Raw genomic sequence first — 26753 nt, 5'->3', positions numbered from 1 at the left:
CCCTCATTACACAAGTGAATACCTGAAATAATTTTGGCACAGCCCAGATGAATGTAAGAAAGGAACAGCAAAGGTCCTAAGAGCCAGTTCTGACACTCAGTCAAATAAAAAAAAAAAAAAAAGGCAGATTAAAGCCATAAAACAAATTCCCTGGCTTGAACCACCTTTATCTGTTTGTTTTCACAACATGAAGGTCACACACAAGTCTGCCCCCGCCATGTCCATCTGACAACAAACAAGACCTTGAGCATTGCTGCTTCCCAGGAATAGATCCTCAGTAAAGGAAGAGCTGCCTCTCATGTCTCCTGTTACAACATGCAAGAACATGGGGGGAGAATAAAGCACCTGTTGCTGTGACAAAACATCAGCATAAAACTGATGTAAAACTGAACAGCACTGGGCAGGCAGCAGTGGGCTCTGCAGGTTAACTGGAAAGCATCCAGTTTTTTAATTCCACAAATCAGGTCAGCATGAAATAGATACTTCTGAGATTAGATGACCACGTTTTCTCTTTTTAAATCTGAAAATAAAATGTCTCAAGTTCATTTGGACAGTGGTTTATACCCCCTTACCCCACATTTTCTAATGGGGCTGAGAAACTGCCACTGACTCCCCTGTTTATGACACAGAACCTTCCAAACAGTCAGAGCAGCTCTGCAAATGAGGCTTTGAGTTTGACTTCCATGTGAAGAAAGTCTAGAAATGCCATTTGACATTACCAAAGGCTTCAGTTTCACTGGTTCTTGCCAGCAAAGCAAACTTTTCAGTGCTGGCACTTGGAGTGCAGACGACTTTGCTGGAACAGATTAGCAGATCATGGAAATATCACAAATGAAAGTCAAGTGCAGCAGGGTGAAAAGACAGAAGGTATCTGATGATACTTGCTGAAATGTAAACAGCTTAACTTCTCTCCTCATTGGATTACATCACTCACAAACACAAGCTCACCCAAGTGAAAACACAGCTAGAAAAGGGAGTTTGGAGAGATGTGAAACCAGTGAAAAGCTGGAGATCTGCGTTCATCCAAATCCCAGAATATCACATGAACACGACTCGAGAACACGTCTCCATTTACAGATCTGAACAGCAGGTCAAGTGACTCATTAAAAAGAAATTTGTCACATTTCAAAATGAGAAATAAATCTTCCAAAGTCATTGATCTGCTTGTCTTCCCAAAGCACTGGAAGCTCAGGCTGAACCAGATGAAGCAACAGCAATTGCCCAGCTCGAGTTGCAAGCAATCAAGAAGGCCTTTTAGGGAAATGTATGTCAACAAGCTATTGCTTGTGAACCCTGAAAACTTAAAAAAACCCAGAAATTGCAGGGGAAATCCCTGCTGTACTTACTGGAAAGGACCGTGGTGAGGAAGATGTAGTCAGAAAAAGAGATGAGTCCACATTCTCCAAGCGCATAGAAAATGCTGTCCTCGTCAGCAAACTTCTCCCTCTCCTGGGACAGCTTCTGCTCATCCACACCCAAAGAGAGGACAGAAAGCACCAGATTAAACAGAGGAATGGAAGACTTGATTTGCATCCTCAGCACCAACAAGCCATTCCATGGACACACACACACCCCTACTATCTCCATCCATATCCAGCAGACCTTTTCCAGCCTTCGGATCTGTTCAGAACAGTTCTGCAAAGATCAGCGCTTCCCCATCTCCAATGAGGGATAAGGAATTGCATGGGATTTGTTTGTTGGTTCAGCCCAGCTGAAACACACATAAACAAAACTATGGCCATTTTGCTTAAAATCTTTGAGATTTTAAGCTCACTCTGACTTTAGCACAGGATTTAAAGGGGAAATTGGTGTATTTCACTGACAGCTTTTTAGTTAGACTCTGTTGTAGAAAGGAGCCAAGAAAGGACTTTTTGACATGAATAAAAAGCCTGATCAAAGTTATCCAAACCGTGTGTGTGTGTGTGTGAGATCACAGGGAGGCCCGGGCCTGAAACTAAACTCCACCTCCCTCTTGCTCCAGTTCTTTACCATTTATCAGCTCACAGTATCTTACTAAGCTAAAAATTCGAGTCCCTTTGATCCGCAGAACCCCCAAAGGCTGAAAAGGATCCATAAAACTGTTAGGGAATCCACACTGGTGACCCACTTTAAGGACACAGCAGGAGTAGGCACACGCACACACAGAGGAGAATTCAATTAATGCAAAGGAGAGTAGGGGTGGGTGAGGTTATTCCATGGAAACCAGGCCATGCAAGCACACGCAGGCACGGTGAAAGCAAGGCTGGATTTAGGAATGGTTTTAGGAAAAACCACTGACAAACACCACCACACGAGGGTCCAGCTGCACAGCTGTCCCCCTCTGTTACCTCTGTCTAGCGGAGATCCCATCATATACAAGATAAAGGAAAGAAAACTGGTTAACCAACAATAAAACAAGCAGGCAAAACATCACTTCAAGTTGAATGGTTAGGCTTGCCAAGAGCAAGGAAAGTTTGGAGCAACCAGGTGGTTGCTGTGACTGGAAGCCTATGGAGATATCCCAGCAAGTGTTAGCTCATAGCTTCTCTGCTGTCTGCAGCTGATGTCTCTCATCACCTCAGGTTTTTTTGTTTTTTCTTTTTTATTTTTGGAGCGAGAACTCACCATTGTATGGGACTGCAGAGTGGGGATGAGCTCAGCTAATAATTTAGATGAAAATTTAACCTGTATCTGGCTTGGAAACCACAAGAAAAGAGACAAAAATAATCATATAGATCACCAAAAAAACCCACAGTTTCCAGGGAAAAAGAGTTCAGCTCTACTGATCACATAGAATCATTCCCAGTAACTCTGCCTTTACCACCCGAAGAGCACCAGGAATTTAATATGAGGTGAGTCAATACCAGCAGACAACATGCTAATGGCCTTCATTTGATGCAAGATAATAGCCATTTATGCTTATGGGTACCAGGTTGAAATAGCATTTCCTCAAAAAATGGCTCTGCTTCCATTCCTGTGGAGGTGGATCCAAAGCAAAGATTACATCAATGCTGATGTGAAGAACAAACATCTGGTTTTCCTGGTTTTAGGGAGAAAGCAGCTCCCTGGGACTGCTGCTGGAGGTGCTGCCAGCAGTATCTCACCTGCTCCTGTGATTTATTGCCTCTCCCTCTGATTGCCTCTCTTGGGAAGCATTGATCAAAAACTACCTATTAGCATCTTGCTCAAAGAATCACATGAAAAAGTTCCAGAAGGTGGTTTATTAATTTTTATGGGTTTCTTTTCTGCACTTTAAATTCACAGTCAGCATCAAACAGCTCAAAATATTCCTCATCGGAGGAAAGCACATCCATAGACTAACAATAAAATAGGATATTAAGTTAGCTGGTCTCTGAAATATAAAAAGACAGAGGGGAGGGAGAAGCATTTACCCATTTGCACCTCACTTTGAGCAAACACAGTAAAAAAATGTTATTTATTTATTTATATTAAAAACAGCATCTATTTGTAACTAACCCAGGGAAGACATGCTGTAACTACAGTGCTCAGTTGCCTGCTGGTCACAGAAAAGGGAATTTCTCCCACTGATTTTAAGAGAAAATAACAACTGCCCTCATCAATCAGTTTTTCAGGTTCCCAGCAGTAGAACAGAACCTTGAAAAATTTTCCAGCTCTCCCATTCATTGTCTTCTGTCTCAGTGAGAAGCTGTGTATTTGATTGTTTTCCATGAACTTTGTGGGAAGCTCACCCCACTATGGGAAAGGCTCAAAGCATCCTTTTCCCAGGAGTTGCTTCCTACCATGAAACATTATTGCAAGGAATGATACGTAACCTCCAGGAAAAATAATATAAAATAAATCACTCTACCTTCTTCACAAAGCACAACATGGGCTGTTGTCATCCCTCAAGGTTCAAGGTGACTGAGCCAAAGTCAGCCCTCATTAACACCCCAAACCACCCTTTCCCACATCCCACCTTCCTTCCAGCACATCCCCATTCAGCCAGAAAGGTAAAGCATGGTATCAGAATACCCAGGGAAAAATCCCTTTGCAAACCTCCACCTTCTTTTAGAGACAAGTCATTTCCACAAATTAATTATCCACACCCTTTTGTATCTGAGGTAATTCTCGAAGTGCTCATTTAAAACAGTCAAGTCAAGTGTTTTCCACTCAACATTTTTTTCCATGTTAAATCCACTCCCAAAACCAGAGTAATTGGTTAAGATCATCTGGCACACCCCAAAAAAACTCATTTAAACCGAGCATTCACAGGTGAGCAAGCCATGGGGAACACCTTACAATCATGAGCTATTTTTTAATCAAGCAGTAGATTCGTATTTAACAAGCACACAGATGAGCAGACATCCAAACTAACATGTAAAAAGAAAAATAAATCCAAATATCTCACTGCTTTTGGCACAAGCATGACTGTGTAAGTTCAGTGAGAAGCCACCAGTCCAGTCTCAGTGGAACAAAACTCGTGACGGGGGTACAAACAGATTCTCTTCCAGTTCAGACACTGACAACAGGTCAAAAAACTCAAATTCAAGATACAGAGCTTGGTTTGTCCTTCCCAAGTCAGGATCCAAGCTCAATCAGCACCAAGGTGTGGTTTAACAGATCAATGCAGTGACCAAGCTTCCCCAAACCCACGTGCTAGAGGAAAAAGTTGTATGCTGCATGCAGGCAATTCCCCAGAGTTTACATACAGGCTGGCTGCAAAGCACCCAAAAATACATCACAAACTTCCATTTCCACAAACTTCACATATTCCACCTCAAAAGTGATCTGCTGGTAGAGCCTCCCTTAAGTTAAGGACATGGTACAGCTTCCAAGTAACAAAGGATTGGTGGAAAAACCAAATCTTGACATTGCTGACATCACAGAATCTTGACATTCCTTGCCAAATATTACCTTTACTTTGGATTTAAAAATTGTTCTCCCAGGGCTGAGTGAGGAATGAAATGAGGTAATACTAAATTATGCCAATGTGAAAAATAAAGGTGTATTTTTGCAAATGGAGAGATGCCTTCTCTGCAGAGGCAGAGATGGACACACGGTGCTGGTGCTCCCATTCCTAATGGGGGTCTAGAATAGCCCGACCACCTAAATCCTGGCAGCTCCACTTCATCTGGCATTCCAGAAACTACAGCACTTAATTTGGGAAGAACACATTCTTGGGAAGTCTCTCAGAACTGCCAGTTTGGGTTTCCATCTGGAGAAGGGAAGGACACTTTGGGCACGTTTTCTCCTGCAACCTGCGTTTCAGCACCACATTTGCACTTCCACGAACCAAACCTTCAGGAATTTATTAGCCTATGTTACACTTAGAACTTCCCCAAAAAACCCCAGTAAAATAAATATCTATGAGAGATAATGGGTATTTCTCCAGAACCAGGAAGCAATTCTGCCAATTAGCAAGGGATTCTAGATGAAGAATAAACCACCTTTTATTGTCAAACATCATGGTACTGGCTTTGTTCCTTTAGAACATAAACATTTTTTAGGTGACCAATATTGTGTGAGCAAATGCCAACCCATAAGTGTAGAGTGAAGTCACCTGGATGCAAAGCAATTATCTTTCAACTGACCACCTTCAGTTATGGAAAACATCAAAATAAGACATCTATTCATATATTTCTTTCAGAGTTAACTGGAGGCATGTAGGAAAAGAAGTCCTATTTGCCAGCAGGACAGGTGTGGATTATTGCAGCTTTTCCCAAGTAGGGCTGTTGAAAATCAGGGAAATGTATACTAAGAGACTTGGTAACAGACAAGGGAAAACCCTTAATAAATTCCAGTGCAAACCAGCTTGCTGTGGTAATAAAAATATGAATGTTTTCAACTCTGTCTGCATCAAAACACTGAACCGAAAAAAAATGAGGATTTAAAATTTTTCTTTATTTTTCTTTAAATATTTAAACTTTATAGAGTCAAAGTCACGTATCTAGAGATTTCAGGCACCTCACTTTAAGAAAGCTGAATAAAGAAATAAAAAGGCTTTCAGGATCAGATTTAAAAACTGAGCCTTTTATCCCAAATGTTCAAAAGTCCTTAATGGAAAAAGAGATGGGGAGGTCCCTCTGCATTATGAAACACAGACCTGGGGGAAAATGGAGGGGTTTAAGAGCTTTCAAAGCCAGTTCTATAATGTGGATGCAAAATAAGTAATTTTAAATGTGCCACCTGGCTTTTTTATATCACTTTTTCTATATAATGAAATAAGAAAAAAGTGTTTGAGGCTGTGATGGAAACAGCACAAGGGCCTTTTGAAACTCATCAACTTCTTTTAGCCATGGGAAAGCTCACATTATCTGGAATGATAGGAGTGAAAATTTACTATGAAGTCTGCACACCAACACAAGCAAACACAAACAGGTTCTCCATGGAAAATTGTGGTGGCTGAGTGCTAACCTGAGAAAATGTTTAAAACTTATTGTTGGAAGATAATACTGCATAATTGGCAGATAATACCTTTCAAGAGCATATTTTAATCATGAGGTTTTAAAAACTTTTGATTTTGGGAGGCTATTTTATCTGTGTATCTACAGAGGGGCACAAAAATAAAGAGCTGGACAGGGGTGAGGATGCCCTGCACGTTCTCTCACTCTAAATTTGAGCACATCCAGAGATTGAAATCCTGGGCAGCAATTACTACTGCAGGTGGACTCCTGTGACTGGAAAGAGAAATCTGTACTCCCTCCCTTCCAGCAAGGCTGCAAATACTCCAACCACCTTTCAAACAAAGGGCACCTGAAATGCAAGGCCAGCATTCTGTACAACCCAGAAAATGAACGACACAGACTTTCCCGACCCTCGGCAGGCAGCGGAGCCACTCATGCAAGGGAGAAACCCCTGCAGGAAAAGCAAACAGGAAATGCCTTGGAAAAGGGACAGTCTACACTTGTGCTCCCCTCAGCCCTCTGCAGGGTAATGAAATCACAATCTGCATGACCACTGGGGCATTTTGCATCGAAATTTAATGGGCAGGATTGATTAGGGTCCTTGATGGCCCACATCAAGTTTCTAAAAGGAGCTGAGTTTTGCCATCTCTGAATTTAAATGGCTGTTTAGGCCTCTGATGGAAATTGGGATGCTGCTCTCCCTCATCTCAGCCTGCCTAACCAAGATGAACACATTGTTCATGAACTCTGCTCCGGCTCTCAGGCAGAAATCCCAGTGTGAAAGGACAAGTGGAGGAGGAAAATAATAACTCTCTATAAAAAGTGATGATTAAGTATTGGCTTAGTTGATGAGGTTGGGGCTGTACACTTGGTACTCACCCACCAAAATCTTGCCAATTCTCCAATTCTCTTTCCCTCTCTCAGTCCTTTCTTTCTCTTCACCTGCTTCTCCCATCTAGATTTTAATTCCTTTTGTAGCCAAGTGAGTTCAAGCATCTCCTAAAACATTCCCTGCCACCCTTCTCCATCCAGACCCTTTCTGCCTGCTAATACCATGTAACCCAAGGACAGAGTTCTCAGAGCTTTCTTGTGTCCCTCAAGTATTAAGCACTAAGCTAACACGAGGAAAACTCAAAGAAATTAAAGCCAGAAATACCCCAGAACCCATTTTTGACTAAAAGACTGCATACACTCACTGAGGGCTTATTACCAAGTTGTTTATTTATCCCTAACATTCCCTGTGGATTTCACTAAGGTCACAAAGCTACAAGGCAAACTCAAAGTGCTTAGAGATATCTTCCTCCTTACTTGCTAATATTGAATGAACTCCCCTTTGGTTTCTAGTTCTTTTTCTGACAAAACATTTTAAGAACTACAACAACTAAATATATTCTTCCTAATATATTCTTTAATACAGTTCACTCTACATAATTCTGTAACTAGAAAAACACGAGTTTGCAAATGAAACCTTTCCCAAACCTACACACCTTCAAACAGATGACATTTCCCCAGAGCATTTGGCCAGAGAATCAAACTAACTTTGAAGCCTCAAGGGGAAAACACTATTTTCCAGCAGAGCCAGCTCTATCACAGTCTCATCGAGCTGTAAAATAAGACAGAAGCCTCAGAGGACACTGTGAAACCAGGAGGGAGATGCACATCTGAGCTTTGCTCAAAGCAGTTCCTGGTAATAGAGCCAGGTATTAATGGTTACCCTGAGGACTGTTCCCTCCACAAGCCAAACTCTGGTGTTCTCAAATAAATCCTTCAGGATGAGGATCAAGGAGAGCACTCAGGAGTATCTATTAGAGGAGCAGGGAGAAGAGGTGAGCGTACACTGTCCCTTTCACATGAAAAGTGCATATCATGTGGTCTGAAGCACAAACTAATCAAAGCACATGCTGTCTGCTTTGTACCTGCCAGAAATCCTGGTGGGAGGGGAGAGGGTTAGAAAAGGGAAGAAAATGAGGGAATGCTTGGTTACACCAAAAGAACCCCACAAACCAGAATGAGAATAAAGACAAGTATCAGAGATCTCAGCAGCTGGAAGAAATACCCGCCGGGTACCTGGAAACCAGAACAAAAGAGGACAAAGAACAACCAGAGGATTTTAGTAGAAGCCCTGTGGAAACAAGCAGCAGAATTAGGGATACAAAAAGGCAACAGCAAGTAGAGCTTTGTCAAAGCCAAAATACACCACAGAGGTTTGGTGGAGATAGGAAAGAAGACACTTGTTCTGTACCTAAAGCAGCCCAGGTGCCCAGGGGGATGTTTGTGCACTATGTTAGAAGCAATTAAGACTTTTATTTGACTAAATACAGCTTTATTAAAAACAAACAAAAAACAGAATTTGCACAGTTCAGTGTCCACACAGGTCCCAGCAAACAGGTAAACAACAGAATTAACTGAAGCAGACAGGAGGGACAATTTGGCTGAGAGGGAAAAGCCAACAAAACAACAACCAACGTGGACAGGGTGTCAGCAAAGAAATCCAAGAAGATAAAAACCTTCTCAGCTCAGCTTTGCTGGTTATCTGCAATAAACTGCATCTCTGCTCACTTCCACAAAGCCACAGGCAAGGATTTTGCCTCACCACCTCCTTACAACACTTTCAGGGATGGCAGAGGACTGTTCATACAGATCAGTGTAAGGTTATTATCCATGTAAGAAGATGCCTCCTGGTTACTATGCAAATACTACCTGAGCTGAGATCAGAGAGTGAAGGAATTTAAAAGCAGGAAATCTGAGGTTGGACAGTGACATTTGCCATGGATTATGGACCAGAATGGCTGAACACTTCAAGGCAAGCCATAACCCAGCTCCAGCTGGGGACACATTCATTTCAAACTCTGTCACAACAGATGTTGACAGGACCTCACACAGCTGCATTTAGAGAACTCCTCATGTGTTTTCATTGCATTTAACCTGAAGAACATAGCAACTGTCCTTCAAGTGCACCTGCACTTTATGCTGCTCTTTACTGAATTGTGATGCTGGCAACATTTAGAGTTGCATCCTTTGGAATTAAGGTTTCAAAGGCACTTAAACCTCCAGGGAGCTCAGAGCTCTAACCCAGTGTCTGGCTCCTGAATGAGAGCAGACTAGACTTGTCTCACTTGCTGCAAGTTTGGGTCTATGGCAGCTTATCACACACTGGTGGAAGCCATCATGCTCCAGGCAAAGCCCACCCAAAGAGCAAAAGATCCCAGAAATTCCAGCTAATAAACCAAGGCTCCATTTGCTCCCCTTTTTTTCAAACCTGTGAGCAAGATCCTTTAATCCACCAGAAAAGCATGGTGCATCTACCCCCAGTCTTCTCCTTGGGGATTCTTCCTGAGTACTTTTTTCAAGCTCCTCTGCTCCTGAGGTGCTCTTTAAACCATCTGGAAAGAAATCTGCCTCCTGAGCTGACCTCCAGCAAGTGTTCTTTAATGGACACACACCTTCAGGTCAGGGCACCTGAAGATACTCATTGCATTGGTCCATGATATGACCCTGCATTATCCAGTGGAAGTGAATTCCAGAAATCTTTTACCAGCCCTGAGAGGCTCCATTTGAAGTATTTTCCTTGTCCTTCACCTTGCTTGGCATTACTTTATGGCATCCCCAAACATCTAGAGAAGTAAACATAAATGCTGGCAGGAAATACTTAAGTCATAAATTTGATTAGAGGGCACTGAAAGCCTCTCTAATTACTTACTGCAGGAGGGGAAGCTGTTGCTGGTAGCTCGAAGGCTCTTGCTCTTATCAAGCAGTAGCAAGGAATTCTCCCCACAGGAGGAAAAAGAGCAAGTCAAGTGTATCCTAATTAAACTAATAAGCCATCCAGAGTGGGCCTTTTATTTCCTAAATAGACCAGAGCCTATTTAAGAAACACAGGGCCTAAGTGTTCCTTAAAAGCATTCTAACTCACCTTTACCTTTCCACCAGGATACACTGCTGGAAGCTCAGTTGGGAGACACCTGGGAGCACCCCTGCTGGCTCAGAAGGGTGCTGACAGGGTGGATATGAGGCTCACAGTTCACAGCAATAACATGAATAGCACTGGTTCTTTGAGAGATGAAGCTTGTCATTCATTAATGAACAAGCCAAAAAAATCCAATGAATAAACAGAGAGAGCAAGAAAAAAGAAAAATTTAAACAAAATCTGCATGACCATTTGCATAATATTACTGAAGCTTATGCTAGGTTAGATGTGCTAAGAAATCTCTACTACTTAGTGAGAGCATATTCATCACAAAAACATGAGTTACTTCTCCTACAGATGGGTTAATAATGCATTTGCTTTCCCACTGCCAACTTCAAGAGGGAAGAGACAGTGGAAGCCTAGCAGACAGACAATCATGGTGTGGGCACCTGCACACCACAGTGCCCTGAGACTGTGTCTGTTCTCACATCAGCCTTTTGCTCTGGCTCCATATGAAATGTCTGCAAGCTGATTAATATCTTTCTTCTACTCTGAATGAATAGTAATCAATGCCTCTTTTCCTCTACTTTGCTGAGCTTGCTTCCCTAGGGAAGAAACCACCACTCTTAGACAAAAATGGAGCCACAGGTTGCCTCCCTGTACACGCTCAGCCCAAAAGCACAAGCCCATGCTGGCACACACATCTGACCTAAGGTTTGTGCTGGCTGAGTGTCTCCAGGGTTTTTGGTCTTGCATGAGTGAAGAGAAAGCATTTAGGCTCAAATTACAGGAGCATTGTTGCCATTAATAAGGCAGTAACATCTACCTCCCTCTCCAGTAACTCTATAAATTATCAGCAGGAAGAAGGAGGGGCAGAAGAGGGGAAAAAGGTGGATTTTATCTTCTCACCGTGGCATTCAGTCACTTGCACAGCAAGCTGGCTTGGAAACCCAACAAAAACACAATACAGAGGCACATCACTCCCCAAAATCCTCTGGCAAGATCAATCCTGATCACCCCACAATGGCCAATCCAGTGCTCTGATAGCAGTTTTGCCTAAATAAAATGGGGTTCTGTGAAAGGAGCAGCTCATACATCACCTCACTAATGCTGCAGCATCTACATCTCAAACACACATGCTTGAAATTCATACAGATGCTACGAACACTGTCTTGGAATATGTAATTAAAATTCAAATAACTGCACAGACTTTTAACTGAATCTCCTTCTAAACTACTGCTTGCATGCTATCTTTGCTTGGAACTAAAATCAATCCTCTTTCCCACTCTTCGGCCAGGATCTGGCCTCTGGATTGTCAGTGCTTTTGAACAGCACAGCTTGCTTATGTCTGATTGTTCACAAACTCCTTTCTCCTTAAAAAAAAAAGGAGAAGAACTTTCCAGTGACCAGGCCTATTTTTGTGTACCACAACTCCCATTACCTCTGTGTAACATCCATGAGGATGCTTAGAGGAACAGTGATGACCCTCTCACCCTTCTGCCTGAGCTCAGCAGCTCCTTCAGCACACAAAGGCAAATCTCCTCCAGGTAGAGGCTGCTTTGTTAATCCAAGAGAAATGTGTGGCTGGAACCAGGCACGGAGGAAAGAGATTCAAAATGGTTTTATCACTATGCAAAGTGAAACTCCGAATGTGCAAGGTCAGCTCTGCAGCACCTCAGTTGTGCTTGGCTGAGTAAAAGCAGTGCTATTTTTTTAAACTGGAGCCCAAAGCAAGCAACAAAATGAGAACAAGTTGCTGTCAGATCAATCTACTGTCAGCTTCCTTCATTACCAAGGGAGAGCCAAGGCCAGCTCATTTTATCCTCTCCTCAAATTATCCTCTCACCTGGACATTACCACTACCCTAACAGCCACAGCCAGATGTAGCCAGCCCCAAGGTGTCTTTAAGCAGACAGCCAAGCAAACAAGAACCTAATTTCTTCATTTTCAGAGTACACTGCTTCCAGGGTGTTATTAGGCTGTGGGAAAAAAAAGGTCCCAGGAGAAGATAATAATAAAGCAAAGTCCATTGCAGTCCCCTAAATCTGCTGCCTCACTTGCAGGCAATCAAACCACAGCACAGAGACATCCAAGTGCAGCAGCAACATCTGTAAGTTATATAAAAACCTATTTCAGTCTACTACAGGTCAGAGCCCTCGGTGTTGAGGGGCAAAGAAACAGAAAGTTGAGTTCAAAGGATTTGCCTTTGGATCTTTTATCCAGTGTGCTGGGAATTGGCTGCAGAGTGCTCAGGAACAGAAGAGTGATTAGCAAAAATAGTGTGGGATTCAGCACTTCTTCCCTACAAACAAATCTTGTTTATGTAAAGCCTAAGGGATGAGGGTGATAGCTTGACAAGACAGAATGATGAAAGTGAGTGAATACAAAACAGACTGTCATGAAACCAGAGGGAGAAACACTGGGCATTTTGCAAAGAATATACATCCTTCCTTTGGTTTGGTTGTTTTTTTAAACCACATAAAGCAGACATCACGTTTGTGGCAGGGGGAGAAAGAAAACAGGTGTTCATGACACGCTTTGGAGCTTTATGTATCAAAACTAACTGCCAAAATCCACCTCCCTGTTGCCTGTTTTCCAGCAAAGCCCTGCTCTGCTGCCTGGGTAACCGGCACACTCGTCCGGTGCTCATGACAGGGACCCCAGATATTTGATCATCTTGTTACCTGTCCCTGCTAAACACAAGCCAAGGAACTGCACATGTTCAGCCCACACTGTGTTTATATAAAGCTTTAAATTCCTTTTTTTTTTCTTCCTGTGTTGGGGCTTTCTGGAAATGCCTGACTTCTGCAGCAGTAGGGGGTGAGATGTTGATGTGCATTTGAAAGCTTTATTTTCAGATGGTGCAAGTTAAAATGCTGCTGAAAGCTGGAGGACCATCATGTGCCACTGGTGATATTATGGAAAATTAACTAAGCTACAGCTATCTGCATCAAGGGGTCCATCTGAGCTGCCAATCCTGGGGCAGAGCTGCTTCTTTTACCACCCCAGTGGGATAATTAGGTCTGTGAGACCCGTAACAACAAGCGGGATGCTACATAGCTCCACTTTCACAGGGAGACAAAACTAGATCAGTATTTGCTTAAGATTTTACCAACACCTCTCACGACAGCACAAACACCCAGAACAGTTGTGCAGTGCTGCAGGAAGAACCTGGGGCTCAAAAGGCTGTTTAATAGGGGGGAAATACATGGATGGGACACAAAAAGAACCCAAAAGAGCATCCCCTTTAGGAATCTGGAGATGGGACTGGAAGGGAAAGGTCCAGTGAGCTTCCCCTGAAGTGGTTTAACTTTGTGGGGCTCTCACACAGTCAGAAAGAAGCATCAGAGAAAGGTGGCTACAACCCATGATTTCCCAGCCCACCAGAATATAGGAAGTGGTAATATTTTGTCTGTAACTGTTAAAATAAGGTCCCTTTAGAGAATCTTTCTGTCATTACAGGAAAAGCACTGCAATGCTACTGAAAAACAAAAAGGTCAGAAGAGAACACTTGGCACACTTCATTTAACTTACACCCTCACACAGGTAATAACTGAAGGATTCTAGGTCAAAAAAGCCATTAAATAAAATATATTTAATAGGCTAATGTGCTCACCTTCCCATCGTAGCGTTTCACTATAAATTGGTCCAGGCCCAGGTCTGCAAGAGAAAAGAAATATTTACAGAACAGAAATGTTTATGGCATAAAATTAAATATTTTTGTGTTTTCTGATTGAGAGGATTAGAAAGTAAAAGGCACAGTCTGAGTAACGTGTAGAAAACATAAGGACAGGAGGAAAATTTTACTTCGTTTTGTACATTTTGTACTTTGCATTTTGAACACAAAAGACCAACAAACTCGTGGAACCAGAGAGGAAAACCTCCTTCTATAGCAGGGCCAGCAGAGCTCAGCAACCAGCACCTCTCAAGAGGCTGAAATACTCTCCCCAAAGTAGACCCCTGCACTGTTACCAAACAAATATTGCACTTTTCATTCTCAGTGGTTTAAATAACACCTTTTGAATGGCTCACAAGTGGGAAAACAAAGACTTGCTGCCAGTTAATTGGGATATCCCCAAACAAATCCAAAGCTTGCTCATATTTGAGTATAAAATAAATAGATTTTAAAGGAGGTAAGTTGGAGATGCATCAGTAAGAAGTGAAGCTCTTTAGCTGGATGGGAGAAAGGCAGGGAGAGGGATTGTCTATACCAATGAAGTCTCTGATACCTTCACAAAATGTTTATTTATGTTGAAGAGGGGAAAAGAATACCCCAGCCTTAGCTGAGTTAGAGCACAAAGCTCTCATCTAACCCTCAATGCCCAGCAGGCTGCATCTAACACTGGTGACTGCACATATAAACAAGATGACAATAAAAATTCAGGAAGATTAATTATCTGAGCTTTGCAATGCAAAGCCAGGAAGATGGATTCTGGGAAGAGATTAAGCAGAAATCAAGATGAGCATTTCCAGCAAAACCTGGGAGAGTATCAGGTTGATTTTTGGTGCTCTGAGAAATAAAACCTTCCAGAGAGCGATGTCCCGTGCATTTTCTGCCACTGTTTATGGTAATTAGCACATTCTCATTTCAATTTAAATTACAAAATAAGATGAAAAAAACCCAAAATAAAGCCTTCCCCATACCTGCTGCATCACTTGCTTTTGAAAGGGGATAATGAAACCCTTCATGTCTACTGGAAAGTTTCATGGTATTGTGCAGAAGATGGAATTATTCATTGCTCCAGGGTGACCCCCTTGCCCTTTGTTACCTAAAGCAGCCAAAACTCCTCTGCCACCAATTTCAAAGGTCAAGGCAATTGTCACAGAGCTTTCTGTACTTATGAAAATTCCAGCCAGACAGCAGCTTTTCAATATTTAGTGGGCCTGATAACAATGCAAACCGCATATTCATAACATTTTCAGTCTTTAATCTTCTGAATTTTGTTCTACTCCAAGCTGTGGGTATAAATGCAATAAGTATCGGTGCATTTAGAGGTAGGATTTGTCTGATAAATGTGATTATTTTACTACAGACACTTGATGTGGTCGGAGTTCACCCTGACCATCCATCTGGATGGTGACTTAAGCTGAGCTTATGTCCCTCTGTCATAATAAAGTCATTTCTCAGGAACACCTCCTCTTCCCATGCCAGGAAACGCTGCTGAAAGACGGATCCCTGACAGCCTGACATTACACATGTACTCATGGAAAGCCAGAAAAAGGCCATGGGTCAAAAATAGCAAGTGAAAGTATGTCTTAATGGCACCCCCAGCAACTGGACACTGGGAAAGCAAACAGGTTTCAATAGAGAGCCAAAATGAATGGATGATTGTGTAGAGAACAGTAAGAAAAGATGAGCTGATAACTGTTCTTATATTTCTATATATAAAGATAATATATTTCTAAGCAATTATAATGAACATTCATGTAATAAATAAATATGGAAATAATGGCTCCTGGGCTCTCCCAGCAGTGGTGTGGGCACAGTCCCTGCTGAGGGACCTCCAGGGCTGTGTCCAGTTCTGTCCTCCTGGCCAGAGAGCCCTGGAGGGGCTGGAGCATGTCCAGGGTAGGGAACGGAGCTGGGGAAGGGGCTGGAGCCCCAGGAGGGGCTGAGGGAGCTGGGAAAGGAGCTCAGCCTGGACAAAAAGAGGTTCAGGGGGGACCTTGTGGCTCTGCACAACTCCCTGACAGAAGGGGACAGCCAGGGGGGGTACAGCTCTGCTCCAGGGAACAGAAGGAGAGGAAATGGCCTCAAGCTGTGCCAGGGGAAGTTTAGATTGGATATTAGGAAAAATTCCTTCACCAAAAGGGTGGTCAAGCACTGGCACAGGCTGCCCAGGGCAGTGGTGATGTCACCATCCCTGAAGGGATTTAAAAGCCATGTAGATGTGGCACTTGGGGACATAGTTTAGTAGTGGCCTTGGCAGCACTGGGCCAGTGGTCGATCTCATTTTTAAAATCTTTTCCAACCCAGATGATTCTACAATCGTACTGCGCACACAGGCACATTGGTTTCCACCTGTGTTTTACATGGTCACCCTCCCAGCCATGCAAAACAACCTCCCCTCTCCTCTGCTGCATTAATTAAGCTGCACACTTAAATTCCTCTGTCAAATTCCCCTTCCACAGGTCCTGAGAGAAGAATTCAAAAGCTGAAAAGAGTAATTTATGTTCAATGCATACACTTTTACTCTATACATTTTCCTTTTCCCAGTACAGTTTTATTTTCTTTGTTAAGGACTTAGCTGCATGTTTTTCCACAAGCCTTTAAACCTGACAAAAGGAAACCAAGAAAGAGGGTCTGTTGCCTGATGCCTGGGGTCTTGCTTTAAATTACATTAAAAAATGTAGTTTAAAGAAGCTTTTCCTCCAAGATGCTGCAATAGGAGTTCAGCATTTGCGTAGGCTGGCGAGTCAATGGGAACACTGGAGCGATGAGGACAATCACAGCTGAACAAGGAAAGGGAAGAATGTCATTTATTCCACCTCTGTTTTTCAAAACCAGAGTGCTATGTTAAAGACACCACAGGATTGTCTCTACACTCCCAAGACAAACAGCCCCTGGCTGGGCTATTGCTGCTGAGCTGCAGGAACGCAGGCTAATAGGCATGTTGAACCAGGAAAAAAGAGCTTTTCCACCTTTCACTGAAGAGCAGGGGCTGAAAAAGCATTCTCCCAGAAGTGGTTGAAAGGATTTCCTCAGGAGATGCAGGAATGAAATTCAGGAGTCATTTCAGGACGATACCTGACCACTTCCAAGCTTTCTTGGACACACACCATGGCTAGCCTAGATTGCAGTGACCACCCAGTGCTTCACTTATTGTTTCTGTTGAACAAACCCAAAGTTTCCACCATGACCTGCCCCAGAACACACTCACATTTACCTGAGACACTGCACAACACCTCTCCTTTCCCTACACATCCCTTTTGCTCCTGCAGCCAAGGGCTCTGCAACAGCCACTCACTGCCAGCAGCATTCCAGTGACCTGCGATGATTTCCAAACCAGCTTCCCTGGAATGTTTAACTGCCACTGTTTATTACTCCTACAAATTCTGATGCCACCTATCAGGGGCCCCAAATAAACTGCCATGGAGTATCTAAGCACATAGCACCACTAGAAGTGTTATTTCAAAGTAGACTGACACTATTTACTCACCAATACCAGGGATATAAGCTGCCACTTTTATTCATGTGATGGTACTTTCACAGCACTCTAAAAATTATTCAATATAAAGCAAAAGTTACTTAACACTCACTGCCTGCCACACTGGGCAGAAGAGGGTGTTCAATAGCAGAACCATACTCCCTGCATTTACTTCTCTCATTTTGGGCTGGGGAGGATGTTTTCATGGGGAAGGAATGAATGATGTAAAGGAAAAAACACAGAATAACTTGTTATTACTCTTGTTCAGCAATAGCCAAATCTAAAATCAAATGCTTATTATATTCCTATTGATTAACAAAAACATACTTTCCATTGATTTTCTCAAAGCCAGCTAATTACCACACTTGATAAATATGCAGACAATTACTAAGCTCTTCATGTTATCTTGTAAAAATAAATCCATAGGCAGTAGGTTATAGAGTGCAGTTCTAAAAAACATTTAAAAAACAAGCTTCCAGGAGAAGGACAATTATATTGTGCCAAGAACACAGTTGAGATCAATTAGAAACCACCATGATTTCCTGTGGGATACCATCAGCTTCTCTGACGGAAAAATCTTTTCAATTCCTTCCAGTCTTGATATCCTTGTCAGATTTTTCACATTATTTGGGTAACATTCACTCATGATCTGCTTTCTTCCCCCCCCACCCCCCACTGCTTAATATATAATATGGACTCTTTTTTTGTCAGCAGATGAATAAAAGGGCTAATTATGAAGACTGAAGAGCCTGCTAACTGTGCTTGTGATATGCCACATTATGGCAGGAGAAAATGCTGGAGCAAGCTTTCCCCTCCAGAGCTGTAATCCAGCTTCTGATTGTTGCATTCAGAGTATTTCCCCTCTGAATCTAAAATGTAATCTGCAAGCAATGAGCTGCCTGAGATTTCTCAGGGCACAGCAGCCTGGGGCTTGGGTTCAAGTCCAGGACTGTTCCGTTCCAGGAAGGAAGGATCAAGGGACTTGGGTCTCATCTATCTCCTCCTGCTCCTACAAGCCAGTGAGTCCCCTTGTGAGACATGCAATCCTCACACACCTGGTCAGCCACACCAACCCGGCACCTGACTGGGAAGCCCTCATTTACATGACTTCCAGCACATGAACACATATGTAAATGCATCTCTTGCTCCTCCTTGGCTCTTTTCCTGGGGTCTCACATCAGGCATGACAGGCTCTTGGATGACTCCTGCCCAGGCATTATGTATTTCCACAGAAGAAGACCCTCACCTTGTTCAGGAGACAACCAGAGTTACCTCTCGCATCCTTGCTCTGAAGAGCTCTTCAGAGAGAGTAGACATAGTGGGGAAGAATAAGAGAGTGAATTCCCAGAAGAACTGGAATCCCAGAATCCCTGACTTCCTTCTAGGTCTTCAATATCCCAGCTGACCACTCTGTGTAACTTTAAGGATCTGTACCAGCCCAGGGAGTTCTCCCCTCCCCATTACACGAGTGCTTGTCAGCTCCTGGCTGCTGGTTCTACTGGAGACCAGATCCATATTTCATAAACTTTAATCAAAATTACAAATAATCACTCATCCATTGTACCACCCCAGAGGCTAGCTTGTGCTCAGCTTCTCATGCGGTTCAGACATGGAAAACAAACCATTTCTAACAGGAGAAACAAGCTGTATGTACACTCTGATGCAGCCACCAGGAATCAGCTCTGTCCTTCATGGCTCCTCTCCTCTGTCACCATCCCGTGCCCAGAGCCTGCAGGGCCACAGCTGCTGCTTCTGCCTGGGCTTCAGCAGCATTTCTGGGGTCTCTTGCACTCAAAACAAAAAAACCAGCCCAATCAAAAAACCTTCCAAGAGTTCAGATATTTGCGTTGCTGCTCATTATGTGGTGAAACTTGAAATGCATGTTGCCTATGGCAGGAGCCTGGGATAACCAGCGAGGTTAATACAGGAATGGAAGAGCAGGATTGGTTTGGGAAGAACCTGCTTTCATTACAGCATGCTGGGATGAGATATAAAAAGTATTTTTTACTTCTTTCAGTCCTTATTATAAAGGCCGTAGGGAAACTGAAACTGGCTGAGCATGACACAGCTCCTTCTTAGTCCAGGATGCTTCAAAATGCTCACTTTCCTCAGGAAAACAATCAGTGCAGAATGAACCCAGATAAACTTGGGGAAATAGAGGGATCCCTTGCACTTCCCACCAGAGAAAGTGTATTTTCAGCCTATTTTCAGTTGGTTTGGGACTGGGGTTCCAAGGAAGCACCAGGCAGGAAACAGCCATCCCTTCCCATCCACTCTTGAAGCAAACTTACTTCTCAGGTATGAGAGAACGTGGGAGAAAAAAAATAATGCAGGACTGCAGGGAGCAGAAATCACCACCCACGCCTCTCCTGGCACTTGAACTTTCCAGATAGCACAGAAAGAAATTATTTTTTAAAGCAGCTTTCAAATTTAATGCCATTCCTTGGCTTCTTCTAACAAATCATTCCAAGCTCAGCAAGCTCGTGTCATTCCTTAAGCACAGCTTGCCTACTTGGGAATGCTGTGGCAGGAATTTTGACTGAACCAGAGAAAGCAATCTACAGGAGATGAGGAATTGGCATTCATTTTCCCCAAGCTAGCAAAAGGCAGGCTAGAATTAAGCTGACACTTTATTGACAATAAATCAAACTTTCCCCTACGTAATCCATAAAAATGAATCAGGCACGCGATACCTTCACAGTAGATGAGCAGTTTAAAAATAAATACAACAGGGACTCAGCTACCTCATCACTCCAGATCACTTATATTCCACAGTGTTTTCTCTCCATAAAACAGCAGAGGCATTTACAAGCAGTTACTCCCTGAAATTACAACCAGCAGCTTGAGCACACTGAAGGATTACCTCGAAGAGGTTTCCCAGGAACACACCAGGCTACATCACAACCCCAAGGAACACCCTGGGATGAAGGCAGGATGCTCCAGCCGGAGTGGAGGGCACACCCAAGTCATGACTCAGGAAGAAAGCAGCCACAGCATTTCCCAACTAACCTGAAACCTAAATTATCCCATGAGTCAAAAGCACCAGCAGGATGTGAAGTATAGAACTCATCTGGCCAGCAGATAGCACTCTTTGTTTTCAATTTCTGGTCTGAAAACCAGACCTATCTTCCTTTTATTTTTTTTTTACTACCAGCTTTAAAAACATTTGAGAACAAGGTTATGGCTGGTTTGACTTTATTGTAGCAATAAGTGTTTTACTCTTCTACTGTTCATTATGTATTAAAAAACCCATTTACTGTGATTGTGATGATGTACAGAGCTGGTAAGGAACTACAACCACAGAGCAGCTCCATCTAGAAGCAAATCCACGACAGTAAGAGTTCTGAAGTCAGATTTTTCAACTCAACAAAATCCAAGATGCCTCTCTTCCTGCTTTGCCTACTGATGGGCAAGCCAAGCTCAGCTTCCATCCCATTCCACCTGCTAAAAGCACCTAAGACCACTTTCTTCCCTTACAAACTGCTGTGTGTCACTAACTGGCAGCATTTGCAGGCACCATGACTTCATGGGGCTGTTTCAACAGCCAAGATAACAACGGGAATACAATGGGAAGTGAGTGGCTAAGACTGATGAATTATTATTTCCCATTAGTCACCTCTGCTTGCCTCAGAGCCAGGTGTTTGCTGAGCATTCTTCCACCAATTTGCTGTACACACCCTAAAATGAACCAAGCATGTGGAAGAGGTAAAAGAAGAATCAGATGTGTCAGAATGAAACATGGAATGTTTTCAGTTTTTAAGCTTCCAAGACAGGTGCTAATGTTTTTTCAAGTACCAGTAGTTCAAGAAGTTTGAGATAGACAGGATGGTAACCTACAGCCATTAATTCACATGGAAACTACAGCCATTCCCAGGTCTTGATGGAAAACTAAATATCAATTCACCTACAGGCTTTAAACACTAATGCCAGGATTATTTTTTCTTCCCTCCTGAACACACTTCATATTGTTATTTTCTAAGCACAAGGGTACATGGTATTTATTTAGCAGCTGTCATCTAAGACCTCAAAACAGTTTCACAATTTGGTCATAAACCCCACACTCAAAAAGTTAACATCTGGGAGCTGAAGTCCTTCATTAATGTCTGCAGAGACAGGGGAAGTTTTAATGTGACAAAAGCCTGTTTCATTCTTTGAGATACCATGTAGGAGACCAAGAAACACGATCTCCCATGTCTCACCCCAATGGAATGCAGACAAAGCCTCCTGCTACCCCACCAACACCAAATATTCAGGACACAGTTTTCCAGACAAGAGCAAGGTGTCTCTCTCCCACTTGTAGATTGCCAAACACCCCCAGGTACCACCAGTGATGTATTTGTCTGCAACCCACAAGGAATTTGAAGATGGCAGAAATGAGCCCTAGCCCTACCCTGACCAGCAGCATCACCTGCCTCAACCCATTTAGAACCATTCAGGTTGGAAAAAGACCTATAAGATTATTGACTCCAACCTTTATTGCTGATGTCTTCCTGGCCAAAGCAAGCTCCTTTTGTAGGTTTAGGAAGTGTTTCTGTCACAGCACAAGCTGGCTTGTAGCTGGGCAATTAATTCAGCCATAAATAAGAGATTCAATTCAAGCAGCCTGGTTTGATAATCGGGTTCCTAGGCGAACAATAATAGGATGATTTCACCCAATGAGTTCCATCCTCAGCTGCAGCAACTATTGGTCAGAGAAGTGAGCAATCCAAACTCCCAAGTAATCATACATGTTTACCCAGAAAACTCCAAACTCTACATAAAAGAAGTGCACGAGAATAAAACGCTTTTGTCACATGGATACAGAGTGCTGATGTCTTTGTCTTGGACCCAGCACCAATTAGCATCACATGTTTCAGTTAAAGGTAATTCTTCCCTATTAAATACAGGAGAAAGGCATCCCATCTGCTCTTCAGGGGCTCACAGCAGCCAGATCTGCTACACTGCAGCAGCATTTTGGGAGACATGAAAGGGCTCAGGCTACTTTTGGGCTTGGAGCAGGAGAGCTTCAGGAGGTGCTCCCTAGCCCAGGCAATCAGAGCTGGGAAGTTCAGAGAGCAGGTGAGCAGAGACTGGGGAGTATCCGTTCCCCTGATCACCACCCACCCACCACTCACTCTCTGGCTGTTTCTCGTTGGGGGTGATGGATCTCACAAAATCCTGCGGGGTCATGAAAACCTCTGACTCGCCATGCTCGTTGATGACCTTCAGCGTGGCAAAGTATCTGAAGATTTTGTCTGGTGTGGAGTAGGCTCTGATCCTGTTCTCATATTCCATCACCTGGAAATGAAATTTAGCCAGCATTAGATGTGCACTGCTCCTGCCCCACGCTGACTCATAGTCCTCATAGGGACTTGCCACAGCACGAGTGCATACAGCAACACAACTCTTGACTTTTGGAATTATTCCTTTCAAAAATCCTTTGAACACCCAGGAAAATTGGACATAACAGCTGCTGATGTTCCAGGATTAAGAACAAATACTAAAAATCTTTATTATGAATAAATTTAGACTCTTCATGGTGGCAGAGGGAAAACAAATTCACAAAATCCCTGAAGGTTCTTTAAAAACATGAGCATAAGACACTGGCAGCCCATTTGTGAATCTAAACCAGCCCAACATTTTAACCACAGCGCTGAAGGGTTTGATTTCTGATTAATATGTGAAGTAAAAGCAAAAAGTCTTGGAAGGCTGGGAAAAACCCTTGCTTTCAAGCAGAGTCTTGGGAAAAAAATCACTTGGAGCCACAGCTGGTTGCTCAGTCACCCAAGCTCATTTTTTCCTCTTTTTCTATCACACTGGCAGAATTCCTCAGAAACTCAGTCCTCCCCACCAATCTGCTTCTTCCTAACTCTGCCAGCAGTGATTTTTTTTTTAACCTAGAATCAGTTTCCCCCAAAACAGCTGGAATTAATCAAAGACAACAGACAGCTTTTCTAAACAAAATCCCAACACAAGGCCACAAGGGTGGAAAAAGGCACAGACACCTACACTTCATAATGTATTAGCACAGAAAACTTTCCTCCTTACTTCAGCTTTTCATTCCTGCATTATATGCTGTGTTTAACAGTCCATAATGTACTTGAAACCTGCAGCTGGCCAAGAGCCACAGGAGGAAAAAATCCCAATGACGTGCTGCAAGAGAACAGGCAAGATCAAGGGTACTGCCAAGGCAGCTATAGATCATTGCTGGCTTTGGTCCTGGCTCAGCCTTGTCCTTAAATTCCTGAACAACTTCCCCAGCCTGATGTTTATCAGACAGAAAACACCCTCTCTAGTTTTTCTTATTTCTAGGATTAAAAAAAAAAAAAAAGCCAAATGCTTTGAATCCCCCAAGCCAAGCTTTGGTTAAGCAGAGCCTCTCTCTTCTTTATTTTGCTCCAGCTCAGATCTCCAGCACTGCAACCACAGATGACATTACCTAGAATGACAATACCTAAAGCATCACCACAGCTTTTCCAGAATTCACATGCCCTTGCATCAACCACTACAGGCAGTTCCCTCCCTCCTGCAGGAGAAAGCTTTTGTCCCTAGGCCCTTTGCACTTCTAATCAACAAACCTAATCCCACTTTTATTGCTTCAGTCCACAAGGTTCTCTGCAGCTAAGGGCATTGGAATGAGGACAATTGCATTATTGCCAAGCTCCAAGCCCCAGTAAAAGATGACATCCACTTTTCTACCTGTCTCCAGCTTTGTCTACTGCACTACCTGGCAGGAGGCAGTTCCTTGTGCCAAAGTAATCTTTCACTTGTGGGTGCAGGTCCATATCTCACTCCTGCCTGACTATAACACCCCACCCAGCTTAATCAGCCAGAAACAGCTCAGTATTTTTACTTTCAAGGAAGACAAACCCAAGGACAGTATGAAACCTTAGACTGCAGCCAAGAGCAGACACCACAGACCACACCCAGCTCCCTCCATCCATGGCAACCCTTCACCACAGCCTGCTTTCTAGCTAAAAAAAACTCTTCAACCAAATTTTCCAAGCCTGTGGAAAAATTTCTTGTAAGGCACTATCAAATGCTTACCCTCTACCCAGCTGGGCACAACTAAACAAGCCCACTGCTGCATCAGAGACAGGAGTCCTAATATTTCTGCCAGTAAAACCATGTTTTATTTTACCTCACTTGACTTCATTTCCACCTTGGCTCTTCTGTCTGCATCCATTTTAAGACCCTAAGATGCTACTGTCAGATGCTACTTGTTGCTTTCAGGTGCTTTTCTCCTCATGTTTAGAATATGTAGATTACTTCCACAGCAGAACAGCTTACTAACAACATGGGCTCAAAAACACATCTCCTGTCTCAGTTTACAGCACAAAAATGCACAGTCTAGACCAAAAAAAAGTAGACTCTAAATAGTTTTTTAGCATCTTCCAGGCTGCTTTCATCACAACTGAAATCTCACTTCTTCCACAAGTTTCCCTACAAGAAGGGAGCAAATGCAGCCACACTTCTTCCCTTTTGCCTGCAGCTGAACTCACAATTACATCATTCTTGGTAATGACCTAATCAGCTGGCAAAAATTGACAAATGTTGCATCCCATCCCTCTGACTGCAAGGCTGGGTGGAACACGAAGCCAGGTCAAGAAGGGAGCAGCCAAGATGCTGCAAATAGGGGAAAGCTCACTTAGTCATGACTGGTGCTGAACATCAAGTGGGTGGTAACAGGGGTGGCCTGAGCCCCCAAAACAAACGTGGAGTTCAGAGCCCGTGTATTTGGGTGCAGACAACCAATTGTGAGGGGGTTTGGCACTGCCTCAAAACAACCTGCACTGAAAATCATGCTAGGCAAACGTCTCCTCTCCTGACCTCTCACCTTTCTCTAATACAAACCAGTCCTTGATGCAAGACCAGTCAAAATTCTCATCCTGCCCCCAGAAATGTAGCCTCATGTAATCAGGCACCTCCAGAAAGATGATCTGACCCAAAGGGAAAAAAATCCCTTTTTTGCATTTGGTAGCAGAGCATGTACTGGAGGAAAAAGACAAGTAAGTAATCCCTGTTGCTCCACCAGAGTGAAGGTGCTGTTGAGACTGTCAATGTTTATGCTAAGCCTCAGGTTAAAAGGAAAAAAAAAAAAAAAAAAACTAAATCCTATGCTGACATGAAAATAAAGCTCTAAATTAACATCTCAAGGCACAGAGCACCACTAGGGCCTCCCTGACTATGCAACAGCACACATCTTAACGGGGTAAATTAATTAGGACTCATTTTCTTTGTGCTTCCTCCTGTGACACACACCCAAATGAAGGCTCAGCACGAGGAACATCCCAAGGCAAGACACCTGCAGGACCCAAACACTGCCAGTACATCTTGATAAGTCAGCCCTACTGCTGCATGCAAACACTTTTAGCAAGTTAATTAACACATCAGCCCACCCCCATCCTCTATTACAGCTCATTAGCCTTCAAACTATATTGAGGCACTCAAGTAATTTTTTTCCTTTTCTGCCCTACATATCCAAGGCCTACACACTGCACAGACAACACGTGCTTGGGAACCCTCCACACACAGTCCCAACACCTGAGAGTGGTTTATGATTCAGCTTCCCAACGTCAAACTTAATTTATTGCTTCACCACTACTCATCACCTTCATTAAAAGCAACATTAGGATAACAAGCAAGTGCTAAACACTTCCAATTAGGCTTAATTTTTTCACAAGGAAAATCCCACGCTATTTTTTCAATTAATTACAGGAAGAGCTGGGAAGAGTTTTTACTGTGGGTGGTGGTTTGTTGGGGTTTTCTTAAACACTAGAAGAGTCATGAATCCCTGAGGTGCTACACAATTAGGGGAGCAGCACATCCTGGGAGCAGGGGCACACCTTCCCCTGTCATGTGAGCTGGCCACATTGAAACCCAGCTCCCGAGGTGACTCACTGCAGCAGCTGCTATCAAACACCGAGCCCACAGCAGAGCTGCTCAAACACGGAGCTGGCACCTGGGACAATACCTGGCACATCCTGCCTTTAAAGGAGCTCTTGCAACATTGGCATTCAGGCCACACAAGGTACATTCTGTCTCGAGGCTGCAGAGAAAAGGTTTGTGTTGGCACAAAGATGATGAGGGCTGTCCCGAAGGAAAACACTGCTCCTGAGTTCCTGCTGTGAGAGGAAGGCAGACTGGAGAAGGGATCCAGGCCACACACACTATTCCCATCTTTCGGGCACACCTGGCTTGTGGCTTAATTGCAAATCATGACCATATTCCTCCCTGCCTAGTTTGGGAAGGAAAGGGCTGGTGAACACAGGCACAGCTCTAATGTTAAACTGGAACAACAATCCTTGCCTGCAAAAAAACTTCCCCTGGCTTCCCCAGCCAGCAGCCACGTCAGACAAAAATCAATCTTTACAC

The 26753-nt window shown here is 43.3% G+C and overlaps 1 protein-coding gene across 6 annotated transcripts in view; it reads right to left on the bottom strand.

The window, feature by feature from the left end:
• The window catches only part of MICU1 (mitochondrial calcium uptake 1), an 84159-nt gene that overhangs the window by 36594 nt on the left and 20812 nt on the right, over nt 1-26753 (bottom strand). For 4 of the 6 annotated variants that reach the window (XM_062496851.1, XM_062496850.1, XM_062496852.1 and 1 more), the window contains 4 exons: nt 22514-22676; nt 13868-13911; nt 2605-2670; nt 1347-1461 (listed from right to left, as the gene is read on the bottom strand). In XM_062496851.1, the coding sequence (XP_062352835.1) occupies nt 1347-1461; nt 2605-2670; nt 13868-13911; nt 22514-22676 (388 nt within the window). Of the gene's footprint in view, nt 1-1346; nt 1462-2327; nt 2334-2604; nt 2671-8260; nt 8273-13867; nt 13912-22513; nt 22677-26753 lie in introns of all 6 variants that reach the window. The other 2 variants (XM_062496849.1, XM_062496848.1) reach the window with 2 other exon arrangements.

The sequence above is a fragment of the Cinclus cinclus genome, chromosome 7 (genome assembly GCF_963662255.1).
Source record: "Cinclus cinclus chromosome 7, bCinCin1.1, whole genome shotgun sequence".
Classification (NCBI taxonomy): Eukaryota; Metazoa; Chordata; class Aves; order Passeriformes; family Cinclidae; genus Cinclus; species Cinclus cinclus.
The sequence above is the reverse complement of the archived record's forward strand: the minus strand, read 5'-3'. Positions and strand labels throughout refer to the sequence as shown.